Source organism: Chenopodium album, chromosome 27 (genome assembly GCF_948465745.1).
Source record: "Chenopodium album chromosome 27, dcCheAlbu1.1, whole genome shotgun sequence".
NCBI lineage: Eukaryota > Viridiplantae > Streptophyta > Magnoliopsida > Caryophyllales > Amaranthaceae > Chenopodium > Chenopodium album.
In genome coordinates, this window is record NC_137860.1 from 836,175 (window position 1) to 852,118 (window position 15,944).

Here is a 15,944-nt window from a genome sequence, read left to right on the forward strand (position 1 = left end):
GGGAGTAATAACTTTTGAATTTTAAGTACTTAAGGTCAAATGTATCAAATTCAAATCGGATGTGGTTAGTACTTAGTACTTACTACTTTGTATTACTATGTACCTAATTTTAAGTACATTTTGGAATTATCTGGTAATCCATATACAGAGTATCAACTATAATTGAATATTAGTGTCTTAAAAACAGAAGGGGAAAAAAAAAAAAAATTAAAATCTTAGACAATCAATCAACAATTACGATTTTGAATTCCCAATTATACTACACATTATGTATTTGATTGTACTCTGTATCTACCTTGTACAAAATACAAGCAGCTTCATAAAATGGCCTAAGATTTTCTGCAGGGGTCAATATTATGTTCCTAAGATTCTTGGAATGATGTGCCACATTCCTTGAGACTCGCGCTACTGTCACCATCCTCACAATTAGACTTGCTTTGAGTGTTCAAGCTATACTATCAAAGTACCAATTAAACTAACTTCAACTATGTATCATTTTCCAAGATACAGATTGGTTATCATAATTTGTACAACATAGAAGCCTCAACTCTGTTCAAGTCACCCTTAACTGCAGACCTGAATTGCGAGAAAAAATACTCAGGTCTAGCTCAGGCAACCAATTCTTCATCTGACTCCTATATGGTTTTCAAGTCGTTCACAGCCTGCTTTACAGCATATAAAATCATTTTCCAAACCTACACCAAGAAGAGAATCAGATTTTTCCCAGTTCACATTCTTCTAGTCTATGTTTTAGTCAACGATGCTAAGGAAGCACTAGAAAATATGCAATCAGCGGCAAAAGACATACCTCCAATTTATCCTCCTTGGCTTGGTGATTTCGAGGCAGACTACGGAGCTCCCCAGTAAGACGGATACACTCATGAACATTCTCAGGAGAGATAAAATCAAGCGCAACCTTTATGCATGACTGGAGCATACAGACAGGTCAATTCATCAAAATCATCCATAATACTCCCTCCATAGCATATTATCTTTTATAATACAACTAGCTTAATATACACATGATGCACGAGGTTAAAGAATGAATACTTAAAAATACTTATGTGACATCTTCTAATCATATTCTTCCTTGATATTTTATTAGCTAAGCTCTAAATATAGCAGCAAATTATTTATTCCCTTGCACTTTTTTTTTTTTTTTGGAATGACTTATACATTCTTACATTTTTTTTTAAGAGGATTGTACTTAAATACATGACACTTCCTATACCCTTCAAAAAAGGTATGTGAAAACACACACCACATTTATCTTTCACTTGTCTATAAGTGATAAAGTCCACCATTTTCTGTTATCACCTTTTCTCTCCATCACATAAACCCATTTTATCAACTTTCAATTTTTTACATATTTAACCACATTTTGACCCACCCCTATTAAACTTCTTAACATGAGTACTGAACAAAAATAGAAGACAGAATTTACCAAGAAACTAGCTTTGATCTATAAAAACAAAAAGGAAAATGATATATACTGATATACATGCAAGCAAACCCTAAGGGCTTGACAAATGTATTACATGCTTATAGTAGGAGGCATACATCAATACCCAATAACTCAAAATTTTAGTAGAATAAGATGAAATAATGATTATTTAAAAAATTCACCAGGTGAAAGTAAACAGGGCTACAGGAATTGACATGGTTACCTTCAAGTTTCTAACTTGGTGAGGACAGCCAGCAGGGATTAAGACTGCTTCTCCAAGCTTTTGAACAAATGTCCATGGCTCAATTCCTGTAAGTAGCATAGAACTCAAGCCGATATAAGAAGCAACAGAGAAAAGTTAAATGATTAAGAAACGCTGGGTAAAACAACATTGGGAGAGCTACAGAAAACAATCTTAAACCTACCATATACTTCCTTCAGCTTTCTTTTATGTTCCTCATTCAAGTAAAATGTCTGGTCATGAACAGGGTGAATGACCTACACTTTCAAAACAAAACAAACAATGATACTTAAGCAGAACATACCAATAAGATAATGGATAGCTAACATTATAAATGAAAACTAATGTCATCATAAAGAAAGCTCAAAACCCAAATTTCCTCTGGTTCTTAGAGCGCGCATATAGTTACACACTTACAGCATTGGCAAATCTCCAGATATCATCATATCAACCAAAAGGAAAGCACGCTAGCAAATAATGAGCTTAAAATAGATTTCAATTCACCTTTTTGTAAAAATTTGGGTATCCAATTACATAAATGGGTGTCAAAATTTAAAAACAAAAAGAAAGGAAAGCATGTCAACGCTCACGTCCAAGCAATAAGAAAGCGAGTGATCCTTGATATTTTACTAGCGCATGAACACTTCCAACAGCAAATAAATGTATAAACCATTTCCAACAGCACGTGAATGGCAGGAAGGAAAAATAATTCCCATGAAGCTCAACTTTAATGGTGTAGGCAAAAGTAAGGAAAACCCTATTGTCTTTGCAAGAATGAATGCAGTAAGGCTAACAAGTTGACCACTTTTCAGAGAATAGAAAAGGCAGAACAATGTAGGTTAGGGGTGGAATTTTCCTTGAGATAGATGCTGATTCAGTTTTCTTTTTTTCATAGAGAGGATTCAAGAGCAGAAGAATCTAACACAACAACAGAGTCAGTGAGCATAAACAGTGAAGAACAAGAGTGTGGGATTATTTGGAGAGTATTAGTGCAGCCACACATACAACTACTATATTAGTGCAGCCACACATACTTCATTTTCGATTAATTTAATACCAATAATTAACTTTAATTTCATGTGAGTATATGTTATGGTTCTTAATGGTAATAAAAGGTAGATCGACTTTTATTTTACGTGAATCATGTGAACAAGTACATGACTGACGGGTAACCTTTTTATTCTACTACTTCCTCTTTTCTTGAAAATCCTGTACACTTTCAGTTTTAGTCCGTTCCCGAAAGTTCACTTTCACTCCATTCTATTTTTAGCAAACACTTTCCTACTCACTTTCTTCCAACATTTTCTTCTCTCTCTCTCTCTCTCTCTCTCTCTCTCTCTCTCTCTCCTACTTTTCTACCTTTTTCTTACACTCACCCACCATTTTATACTCTCTCCTACTTTCTTGAGTATGTTCGCCAATTTCTTACACCCACTCACCACATCAACACTTTCTCACCAATTGCATTAATTTGTGTGCAAAGTGACTATAAAGAGCTTTTGAGACAGAGGTAGTATAAATTATAGCGTAGGTTGATAGCATATATAAGGATTTCTTTTATTCTTTTTTTTTTTGGTCAATATATGTAGGGAGATACCTTGTATGTTTTTGTGGGAATGCACATTTAGTGACAAAAAATGGTCAATGTAGTTTTCCATCCTTTTTTTTTTCTAGGTAGCTTCCAGGTTTTTGACACTGCCCCCTTGTGTTTTATCCTCTGTAATATGGCAGTATGTCCCTTTTTACAGCTCTCCCTGTTCTTCTCCCTAGCCCCTAGGCAATGGGTAGCTTTCATCTGGGAAATCATTCCCACCATCTCCTAGTCTCCACATATATCCATTCCCTTCATCTCCCCAAACACTCTCAAATTGTCAGCTTGAGGGTAGTGGCAGATTGGGGGTGTTTTGAAAATTAATTTGGTAAGCTTTTAATGCCAATTCACCCCTTTATTGATATTATAGGAGGTTACTCCCTTTTGGATATCTACGAATTAAGTTATGGTAAGTTTACACATTTGAGAGTGCTATGGGATAGTTCATACTAGTTAACAGACATTATACCTTCATAGTCCAAGTTGAGACATTGAATTTGGCAAAGGAGACAAGACCTCAAGACCAATTTCACCAGCTGGTGATAATCATTTTGAAGACCCAATGCGATTCAAATCTTGATTAAGAACTTATTCCAATGCTAGAAAAAGTAGAGTGCCTTGATTTATTTTAGTCCACCAAACGATTATAGGTACAATTGCATAGATTTATATACTTTAACCGACTCCTGCAAATCCCATCTCGTTTTGTAGTCCACATTACAAAGCTAAGATTATAATTGGGAGGGAGAGGGGGGGGGGGGGGGGGGGGGATGGAGCTGCACTTATATAGTCTACTATTGTGTAGATAAATAAAGAAATGGGTGGTAGTTGGGAGTGGAGTCATCTTAAAATGTAATCAGTGGGAAATGTGCCGTTACTTTTCAAGGATGTGAGTGAGGGGATTATTTTTATAATGTAAATGTTCCTCCCATTTTCACTTTGCATGCTTGCCAATAAATATTTCATATTAGTAAAACAATAAAGAAAATTAAATAAACGAATAACAAATCAAATAAGACCCAATATGACTACGTTTTGGTTTACATATTGAGAGTGATTTAGAAGAAACTATCATAAATAGTGCCAAGATTCCAAATGAAAAAAACAAAAAGAATTGGAGGGAGAAGTAAAAAATTGAGGGTATATGCCATTTATTAAAGTGTTGCAAGAAATATGGGACAACTTTATAAGTAAAGTGATGTATCCAATTCATAAAGTTTCCATAGATTTTAGATTCACTATATAGATATTGGAATAACGAACCAGAAGCCTTAGCATCTATTGCCATTGGCTAAGCTTTTGTTCTTTGTATCAAGTCTTGTATAATCTATTAAATTATTTAATACTCAAGAAGAAAATTTTTACACATATGTCATCTTTATTTATATTAGAAAATTTTCAATCCTCACAGGAACAATATTACTTGCAACCTGATATCAATCAATTGCTTTATGTAGTTTACATGCCTTAAATAAATGAATGAATAGTAGTATTACCTGGCTCAATGGGGGGCAATGATCGTGCCTAAATTCCATATAATGTCCCTTCAAATACTCCTGTAGCTTAAGAACATCTTCTCTACGAAAGATGTCCCAAAGAGCACCTTCACTTTTAACCTCTGAACCTTCCAAGATCCCAGATGGATGAGCACCTTTACCAAGATGCAGAGTACCTTCAGTAGTATGTGTCAAAATATTGACCTAGAAATCCAATAAACAAAATAGCAGTAAGTAGACTCAGCACATTTTAAACAAAATAAACTGAGTAAAAACCTTCAACCTTCCAATAAAACAATCATCTAGAAGTTTAGAACAACTGATCCATGTCAAACGCAAGACATTGCTTGTTTGTAAAGTGTATTGTTTGCGTTGGTAATGAGCAGAACTTCAACACATAGCAATACAAAAGCTCTCAAATGGCCAAGACATTATTATAGTTCATTGGTATAAGGTTGCAATCAGCCAATCACACACACACACACACACACATCCTTATCCAATTTTATTGCATAATTCACATGATCGCATTTATTACATAAAGCCTGCCAACTTCAAAGGTTTGACCATCAATCAGTGAAAATACAATACATCAATCAGTGAAAATACAATACATCAATCAGCAACAAAAAGATGATATAACTACATATATTATGAAAAGCATAATATTATAATTTAGTTCATTGTGCTTGCAAGATATATACAATATCTCCAAACAGGACAACCATGGCATTCCAGCATAGTAGTAATAGCTGACAGATCTCTTCTAGCACTGTCATCACTAAATTAAACAGACAAGTTCTAATTTAAGATCCCTTGCAATTAAAGTTAACATATTGACATAATAACATTCAGTTATCACATGCTCCCTCCGTTTGTAAGTAATTAATCATCTAGCTTGACCATTACTAACTTTAGTTACATATTTTACAAAAATACAAAGTATACTGTTTGTATATACAAATCAAATAATTCTTGGCAAATACAAATTTTTGTATAACAAACAAACAACAAAAAAAGCCTTAGTCCCAAAATGATTAGGGATTAGCTACATAAATCGACACTGAGAACCGTCCAATATAGAAAAAGAACATAACAAGAAATTTTTGTATATACTAATATTTTTTATATATATTAGTTAATATACAGAGTCAATAATACTCCCTCCCTTTTTGTTTGTTAAGTCCCATTAAGAATCTTTTGACTATTAAAAATTAGAGGGAATCTTCTACATTTCTCTCTATATGTAAAAACAAACAGTCATATGAGATCTAGTTTATTCATCTTGATGAGTAATTTATTAATATCTAATTTTTATAATTTTTGCTAGCGTGAGATTAAAGATATTTACGACCAAAGGTTTGCATTGATATACATAAATGGGACTAACATTAGGAAATGAAGGAAGTAACAAACTTCGAGCTTGAAAAAGGAAGTGGAACAGCTACTTGCAAATAGAGGGAGTATGAAATAGCAGAGCTTTAACAAACACAGACCCATTACCAGCTAGTTAGTTTACCTATTCGTACACACTATAGGCAATTTCAAATTTTGTATTAATGTTGATTGCATGGAAGAACATTCATGCATCATTCAAGGTGCAAAGGAAATAGATAGTACAGATAAAAATACGTACCACATCAGACATGTGATAGTGAAGCTTGGTGACAGAGTCTCCACAACCCAATTCTTGGGCACATCCATAAGCAATATAAGCCTTTGGACCCAAGTCTGGCTTCAAAGTTCTTGAAGGCCACTTGGCAGCTAGATTCAGAACTCCATTCCTGGGATGTGTATACTCCTTAAATGGCAACGCTTTGATAAATTCAGCACTATGACGTGGTAAACGCTGCTCAAATTTACCAATAGGTGGCCAGTCTTTCAACTTCAGTAAGCCAGGCCACTTAGCACCCTCCAATCGACCTCGTGAATAATCTTTAAAAAATTGGTGAGAGTTGAGATCAACCTACAGTGAATGGGTACCCAATATTTATCACAACACAAACAACAGAGAACAAAAAAACTGTACAATTGAGAATCACAGCAATTAAACCTTAACTTAATGAAAAATAAACAAAAGTATAAATTTTAGAGAATAAAGTGGCCCTTTGTTATCAATGATGGTCGAATAGCTTGCCAAAGTCTTGACTTCTGCAGGACTGACTAAAATAGAAAAATACACAACTTGGGATGCAAGGTCGCAAGGAGTGATGAATGTTATAATCCAGAGTTTTTGTGAATTAGTTACATTTATTTTATTAGTTCTTTATTTTTTATTAGTTTTTTATAGTCCTATCATATTGGAACATTTCAGGCTTGTACGTATTTATTAGCTAACATGAAAAGAATATTCAAATGTATTTATAATTGCATCCCTCTCATACAATTTGGAAGAAAGTCTTCCACAATGAAGTGCGCTTGTTTCCAAATTCATATATTCCATACTTACTATTTAGACAATAAACCGTGCTCATTTATAGACAAGTATTCCTGATAATTTTTCCTCGTAAATAAGGAGATAGATCAAGAAAAAAAAAAATCAATGTTTATTAATGTATGATGATTTTAATTTAATATTTATAATTAGATGAAGACTGCTACAATTACTTTGTAGGTCGTACAATATCCATGACTATCATTAGTATACTAGTAATTGTCTGAAACTACCTATTAAAATCCTGAACCAGATGAAATTCATCATTTATAGGGTGAATGGAGATATGAAAAGCAGAAGAGAGACAACAGGGACATATAAGTGAGTTCATTTCAGTCCAAAGCATATCAAGACAAATCGTGCCTCCATATCAACAGGAAGATCACAGATTATAACTGCATATACTTCCTCCGTTTTTTTTGGTTGACACGTATTCCTTTTTGGGAAGTTTATTTTTAGTTGACACGTTTCCTTTTAGAATAAGTTTTGTATTGTAAGATGACAATTTTACCCTCCTTTCTCTTACCCACAATGCTGATAATAGACCCTTCTCTTTCCTCTCTCCTTCGTACCCATCTCTCTCCACTGTCCCAAATGAAATAAACAGTACCCCTCCCTCTCTCCTCCATACCCTTCTTTCATCAATTCATTACTCCCTATGTTTATTATCTCTTCAGAATTATCAAACAGCAACTATGTAAGAAATTTACTCTGTATAAAACATCATCACTCTCAATTATTAGCAAATTTATGGAAAAAATAACTCACTACAAATTCATCTCAATCTCCACAGCTCCACCTTTGCCACTCATTATATGAAGCCACCAGTCTTGAATTTAAAGAAGCCAAAAATCATTCATAAAAAAGGTTCCAATTTTAATACAGTTATTAACAATTGAAGTATTATGGAAAAATTTAAGGAAAAAGAAAACCAAAGGACTTGCTTGAATAAAAGTGGTAGCTATTGTTGAGTCTTGAGTTTCTTTATAATCATTTTTTTTCTCTCTCCTCTGTAAATGGGGTTTCATATTAACAATTAAAATCAATGTTTTATTGATGTTAAAACTGTGAAGTTTATAGATTAATTTAATTGATTGAGATTTTTTAATTATTTTGAATAGTTAATCAATACGAATTCTGGGAATTTAGTGCAGTGAGTGTTCTTGTAAAAGAAGACAGATAAAGAAACTCCCATAATCAATGAAGATGATGACGACATTCTGGGAATTTAGGTGTAGAAGTACGAAAAAACGGTGGGGTCATGATACCGTGAGGTAGTAAAGTGGAGGGCAATTTAGTATTTAATATATGTCTTACTTCCTTCCTTAATATACGCCCCAAAATGAAAAGCATCAACTAATAAAGAATGGAGGAAGTAGATTAGAAGCAAAAAATGCCCCATACATTAAATAATATAGGATTTTGATAAGGTTTAAAAAACACCAAGCTTAGAAACACTCAAAGCAACAGAAAACATAAAATGGCAATGTAGGTCATTAATTTAAGCAGGTAAATTAGTTAGTCCTGAGATGCAAGTAGCATAGCAGTTACCTCAGACCAATCTGAGCAATTAACAGCTTTAACCTTCAATACCCTGTTTCCAACTTCACGAAAAGCACGCCACATGACCATTGGTTCCCAACTTAAACCAGGATTAGTCTCAAGAGCATTCCTGACGATAATTGGTTCTCCTAGGGTCCAATGCCACTGGAAGTGTTTGAGATCTCCATTTTGAATGTCCCCAGCATCTGGGCAATATAGATAATTGTCATTAGAACCTTCTCTGAAGGCACATTTCCGCACGATGCCTACACAGTCAACGTCTGAAGCAGAGCATGAACATTCCTCAGGAGCATGGGCAGAATTATCTTGTTCCCATTTGGACACTGTCTGCTCCGCTTTCTTCAACAATTCTGAAACCCAACCATCTGATAAAATACATTTTAATTCAAGAATTGCACCACCACAACCCTCATATATTGGTGGAGGGCAAGTTATGGCACCATTGTTCTCTGCTTTCCATTCAGATTTAGCCTTGTTTTGATCAAGGGGTAATTCAGGAGAAAGGCCGCCAGCTATTCTCTTTGCTTGAGCAGGAGCATCTTTGCCTCCAGCAATCCTCTCTGATTGGGCATGCGCTCTCTTTCTAGCTGAATCCTCCAAATTGGAAAGAGTGTTGTAGCCTCTAGTAGGTTTTTTTGACCGACCACGAGAGCTTTTAGCATGCATAGATTGTACATCCCTGTTAACATATTCCGTTACAGCTTCTTCACAAACCTGCAGCTGTCCAGCACGAACTTCCCGGCAGCAAGTGAGGCACAAATCATACATACATTCTGGACAACTTCGGTGAAGATCGACAATGGAGTTTCTGCAGTTGTTGCTGCACCAAATATGACCGAGTCATGGCCTGAAGACTAATAGCAACTCATCAGGAACAGCAAAGCACTAAAGTATACCCCTTTACCAGAATACACGCTCATTTTCTCGCCCAATTGCATTTTGAATTTCTACTTCAGATACTAGTACACCTACAAGAACAACCACCAATTTATAGCAACTGTCACAAAGGTATCTTCGTTGAGCCAATTTTTGGGGTATACATGGGGAATTTGAAACCACAAAATGATAACCTAGAATCCATTGATAGAACATACTTCATCTACTTTTTTTAATCACTCCATTTCAATTTGTTCACTATTCACGCATCCCTCTTTGTCCATCTTTTGTGTTTTACGTAAGAAAAAATACTCGTTTTGATTTATGCTTTTCAAATATCAAATTTTTTATAACTTTTACTAAAACCACACTAACAATATTAATAACCAAAATTTTACACGCATGCACGCGCGCGAACACACACACAATACAAGTATGAATAAGCAACTGGGAACAGACAATAGCAAGCCAAGGTATTCAGAGGCAAAGCCTAGATAAAATAAATGCACGGGTCAAAATTTAGAGCGCACAGAAAAAACACTATGATCCCCTTAGCAATATTTCACATTTTTACTAAACATCCACCTAGTTCCAAACATTAATATCCACATCAAAATTTAGACTGCAATTATCCACAAAAATTCTAGTTCAACAATGTTTATCTTCTTCGAAGAGTTGCAAAATTCGAAACACCATAAAAAACATTATCAATTAAAATACTATGATGAATAATAATCAATTAAGACGATTTATGTTAGCCGACCCCAAATCATTTTAGGACTAAGGCTTTGTTGTTGTTGTTGTTGTTTTGAGTCATCAAAGCGACAAGTTGAAAATAGATCATACCCAGAATATGAGATGTCAGAGTTTTCAGATTTTCTAGTTATATTACACATGGGTATATACATTGACAATACAGAAGATAAACCCAGTACTTTTGCGCAAGATATTGTAGCCAACTTCCCAAAAATAATTATCAGCAAAAATCATATTTCAGTGACAAAATACTATGCATCGTTTGGTACATAAGGAAATGGTTCTCACATCAAGTCATTTTTAAACGTGCATCTACATCAAATTGCAAGAAATCAACAAAAGCAATCAACATTCACATAATGGCAACTGTGAACTAGAAAAGATATGATGCCATCCTACAAGAGAACATGAAACAATACCCTGAATTTTGGCTTCTATTTCCTTTTCTGTCATCTGCTCCTGATTAAATTGCTTTAGAAATGGCAGAATAGTCCTCAACAGCTTTTTGGTGTGGTCAATCTTTACTTCTTCGCTAATATTATATCCATCCTTCACCTGATTCTATAAAAAATATTGTCGACCCATTAATTCCGCAAGTAAAATAATACAGCAGAAAGAAATATCTCACTGAGATAAAGAGAGGAAAATCACACTTTAAAAGGTCCCTCCATGCGCAGACATGCCTTGCAGTTGCAGTTCCCACGGCAAATCGGACAGGCCAGCGCAATCTGCTCTTCAGTCATCTGTGGATACCTGGTCCACACAATTATCAAGAGGATTTTAACATCCTTTTTTCCATCAAAAGCCATGATACTACTGGAATTCCTGTTTTTGTTATTTTTTGAAAACAGTACTACTGGAAATAGGGCACGATAGCACAAATAGGAGTTGCTCTACAGTTAATGTTTGTTAGGCATTTATGGCGCTCATGTTAAAAGTGTCAGGTTAAAACTTGACAGCATATGCTACACTATCTTGTCAACAGAGAATAAAGAGCAATTGCATAAAGCAGAAACAGCTATTAGCAATGAACTTATTCTAACCAATAGAATTGACAATACAAAGAACCTAGCTGAGCAAAGTGAACTATCAATATCTATACTACTTCATGTTGTATTAAAAGCGTCAAATTTCCACATGATCCCTCAATTAGAAAAAAAGAAAAACTCAAAACACATGACCTTTGAAATGAAAAGTGAAAACTTGACCACCTTTTATTTATTTATTTATTTTTTTGAAGTCCAAACCACCCATCTAATAAAAAATTATTTTTAAATATTTCAAAATAAGATATAATAAAGTCTTATAAGCATATCTCTATAGAAAGTTTACAGACCTACAAAACTTTGTGGAATTATATTGATTTAATTTATTTTCCTCAACAGCAAAAATTTACTATTTGTAACAATCCTTTTATAGGAATTATATCTTTTATAAGATATAATAAAGTCTAAGCATAACTTTGTCTGGAACAATCACTAGTTATGCAAAGTAAATGTTTCATATTATATGCAACATGTACACATGTACTAAAAACGGACGTTACCCACTATGTGCAACAAATGTGTTCTTCCCTTTTTGAAGTTGTCATTTTTCACTATCTCACTCCTCATCACATGCATCTCTAGCTTTCTATCTCCATTTAACACTCACAAACAAATTCTGCCTAGGAGTCCATGTCTAGGGCTTTGTTGCACATAATATGAAGTAGAGGTAATAGCTAAGAAGAGCGCAGCAAATAGGAAGCTATACAACAAATTCAAAAGGGGTATATGACTATAATTTATACCATATCACACTTAAGGGCTCAAGGGCGTGACAGGGAATCTAATGGCACAAATTCCATCTTTACAAAAGTTTCTCGAATGTCCTCAACATACAACAAAAAAATTGAAAGTTTGGTATTTATCAGCACTATGATATTAACTTAATTATCAAGTATACTTGATACTTTCTAAAAAGGTCAAGCATATTATTGAACAAGCACAATGAACATCAAAAACAGAAAGACAGACCAGGTTGTGATGCAAGGAATGCAAAACCGTTTGGTCTTGCATTTGGAGCACCTAATAACTCTTCCTTTGTCACCCCTGTGGCACTGATGACACACGCTCGAATCAATCTTAATCCTCTGGCCAAGAGAAAACATAATGGTCAGAAAACAGTACAACAAAGAAAATTCGAAACGAGGGAAACTGAAACGTAGTCATTCTAATTACTTTATCAATCTTTTGTTTACTCCCCTCAATGCCATTTTCACAAACACCTGGTTTGCCCTTCTTTATTAATTCATCATCCTGTTTTTCTTCCTCTTGTTGAGAATCATCCTCAAACAATGCATCACCCTCGTCTTCGTCGTCGTCGTCCTCCTCATTCCGCAGTTTCCCCTCAACCACACTACCAAGCCCTTCATTACTATGAGCAAAGTCATCAGCTCTCTCCTCAATCTTTCGAAACTTAACCCGGGAAATCCCGATTTCTCTCTCCTCACCTCTCCCTTTCTTCCCTCTCACTGAATTTTTCCGCGCACTTTCTTCCTCTTCCTTTTTCTTACTTCTAACAAGCTTCTCCTTAAGTTTTGTTAGTGTTATTTCCAGCGGACTTTTCTCCTCTCTCTCAGCGCCATTTTCACAAACACTTGGTGTGCACTCACTTTCCTCAACCTCTTTTACATCACCATGATTCTCCTTTTTCTCTTCTTCTCCATTTTTCTTATTCTCAACAAAATCCCCATTTAATTGAACTGGGGATAATTTCTGGGAACCTTTTTCATCAATTTTTCCAGATTCTGGAGAATTATGCTTCTTAATTACTGGGAACAAATATGAAACTATATGTTGATAACACATTTTGTCACCTTTAACCATGCATCTGCTACAACTCCGTATTTTCTCACTTTGTTCTTCATCCCTTCGAACGTCCATTTCGCCTGAATTCTTTCTTTCTTTCTTCTGTATTCTTCAACTTTTTGTCACCATTGATAATGCTTCGTTTTAAATTGAATTTTGGATTTCAAAATGTTGAGAAGCAATTAGAGAGAAAAGGGGGGAAATTGGAGGATTTTAGGGTTTAAAATTGGATCTGTGTAAATTGAAATGGGGATGCAACTAAACTTTTCTGAAACTCATCAATTACACGCTGCTACACTTTCCAAACGAGAAATAGCTAGATTATTCCTCAAAGGTAATGAGTCCTTACCATACGGAGAAATGTTGCAGTAGTCCCTCGTATTTTAGATACTTGCTTCACTTTTCATTTGCGACCGTTTTTAAATATTTGCTTCATTCATTTAATTAATTTTTCTCACCTAGTAGACCGAATATATATTCTCTTCACTACTTTTGTTATTTACATATTTTTATTCTACTATCAACCCCAATACCTCCATAATTTATTACTTTCTTTAATTTCTCCTAAAACTCCGCACATGGAGAAATGGAGCAAGTATTTAAAAACGGAGGGAGTATGAAACAGATGTAAAAGGAAAAGTGTAGCGATTATTACAAAACAAATAGAGTATTCTCGGGTCCGGATCTTCAATCCCACTCTTATGTCCCATTCTTTTTTATTGGTCCACGTAACTTTGAATATTAATATCTAAAATATTTAATAGCAAATTAAATTAAATAAGTTTTACATAATTTCTATTCTAGTCCTTACCTATTTTTTTCTCCTTTATACAATTACGTTTTATTCAATCTCTTCATTTTTTTTTTTATACTACTTCCATAACTCTAGGAGAACCCTTGATAGACATGATAAAACAATTCGAGCATATCAATCATTATTATAAAAAAATCATAATTGAGTAAGATTTAGGAAATTGAAAATGCAGAAAACATACTGTTGAAGAATAAACCTCCCAAGTATTAGTATATATAGGAGTTGAGTTAAACCTCCTAAGCCAAGGTCAACACTGTCAAAATCTGAGTAGAAGAAAGGAGTAGTATAAATTAAATGTGTTATAGGGTGATTATTTGACAATGGGATGGTATAATCCGGGTCTGTTCACATTTACTTAAATTTAGTTCAGTTCAACTCCAATCAGTTCAGTTCAAATCAATTTAGTTCAGTTCAGCTCCAATCAGTTCAGTTCAATTCAGCTCTTAATTTCCTTCTCTTATAAAATATTCATTTCAGCTCCAATAAGTTCAGTTCAGCTCCAATCAGTTCAATTCAGTTCAGTTCAGCTCAGTTCAGTTCAGTAAATGTGAATAGGCCCTCCATTTGCCTCTCAGAAGTAGGAGTATAATTCATTTCTGAAATAAGTTGTTATGCAGACCTATTATAAATTAGCTTGAACATTAGTAATTATCTATAAGAAAAAATATTGCAGGGTAGTTATTAGAAGATTATATCTATAAGAAAAAAATATTATAAGGAAAAAAAATGATGAGATTAAATTAAACGTAATTGTATGAAGGAGAAAAAAATAGATAAGGCCTAGAATATAAATTATGTAAAATTTATTTAATCTAATTTGCTATTAAATATTTAACTTTAATATTGATATTTAAAGTGACGACGTGGACCACTCAAAAAGAATGGGACATGGAATAAGACACAAGAGTGGGATATAGGATTCAGACCCATTTTAATTTCAACCTAATTGGAGCTAATCAAAGCAGGATTGGCACATTCTACATTATGGATTTTAAATTTGAAGGTTCTAAAGTTAGGGTTTATAAGAATTTGGGAAAATTTTAAATTGATATACTTTAGAATATTTGGGATAATTAATGAGCAATTAAAATCAACTTCAGTTTGGATATCAAAAATTGATATAATTTGGGGAAATTGGATACATTTATGAGCAGCTGACTTCAAATTGGTTGACAAACGCTTCATTGGAGTTTTGCATTCATGTATCCTGAATTTTAAGCCTTCAAAGTTAGGGTTTGTATGAGTTAAGGGAATTTTATAAATACTACCTCTGTTTCATATTACTTATAACGATTAGATATTTTTCCTCTGTACTTTATGGCAAAGTGTAGCAAATAATATAAAACAGAGGTAATAGATACTCCGTATTATTTACATTTGTTTTGAGATCTTCATGTTACAACTCTATGAGTAATGACTAATGAAATAGAAAGTAAGTAGCAACTAAAATACTTGTATAAAGAGAGGGAATCCAAGTCAGAAGAATTACATAAGATAGAACTTCCATTTCCCAATACAAAAGTAGAAAGTGAACAAAAGAACAAAATGAAGCTTTTCCCACCTTTGAGATTAGATCTGTACAATCAACTTCACAAAATGCCCTAAATTTTCTGTCAGACCTAACAGAACACAATCAGGCTACAAATAGGGTGCATACAACAGGCTAGAAATTTGTTTCATTTCTAGTTATTATTCATTTAGCTATACAACTAGACATGATCCCCCACTGCCATGAATGAACAAGAGCCCACGCTACGACTATCAACTAGACCTCCATGTCCACGAGTACAACTATAACTATCATATGATGCTCACTCTAAAGGCTGCTAGAAACTGAAAACACATATCTACTTAAACACATATTGTTTAGGGGTTTTTTA

General features: G+C 34.1%; 1 protein-coding gene across 4 annotated transcripts; it reads right to left on the bottom strand.

Annotated features, from left to right (window-relative positions):
- LOC145618940 (lysine-specific demethylase JMJ26-like) lies at nucleotides 1–13,583 on the bottom strand. 4 transcript variants are annotated; one of them, XM_081673550.1, is made up of 12 exons: nucleotides 12,621–13,583; nucleotides 12,417–12,532; nucleotides 11,055–11,154; nucleotides 10,821–10,962; nucleotides 9,674–9,737; nucleotides 8,758–9,589; nucleotides 6,409–6,738; nucleotides 4,773–4,976; nucleotides 1,870–1,942; nucleotides 1,668–1,753; nucleotides 809–928; nucleotides 1–695 (listed from the first exon to the last, which is right to left on the bottom strand). In XM_081673550.1, exons 1-12 carry the CDS (start codon nucleotides 13,323–13,325, stop codon nucleotides 636–638), a joined length of 2,832 nt encoding a protein of 943 aa, XP_081529676.1. In that variant the 5' UTR covers nucleotides 13,326–13,583; the 3' UTR covers nucleotides 1–635. The 4 variants fall into 4 exon arrangements, 1 of the variants encoding a protein (XP_081529676.1); XR_014108080.1 differs by lacking the exon at nucleotides 1–695 and having other exon boundaries at nucleotides 876–928; nucleotides 1,870–1,947; XR_014108081.1 differs by lacking the exons at nucleotides 1–695; nucleotides 809–928; nucleotides 1,668–1,753 and having other exon boundaries at nucleotides 1,869–1,942; nucleotides 4,773–4,948.
- Nucleotides 13,584–15,944: the final 2,361 nt, after the last annotated feature.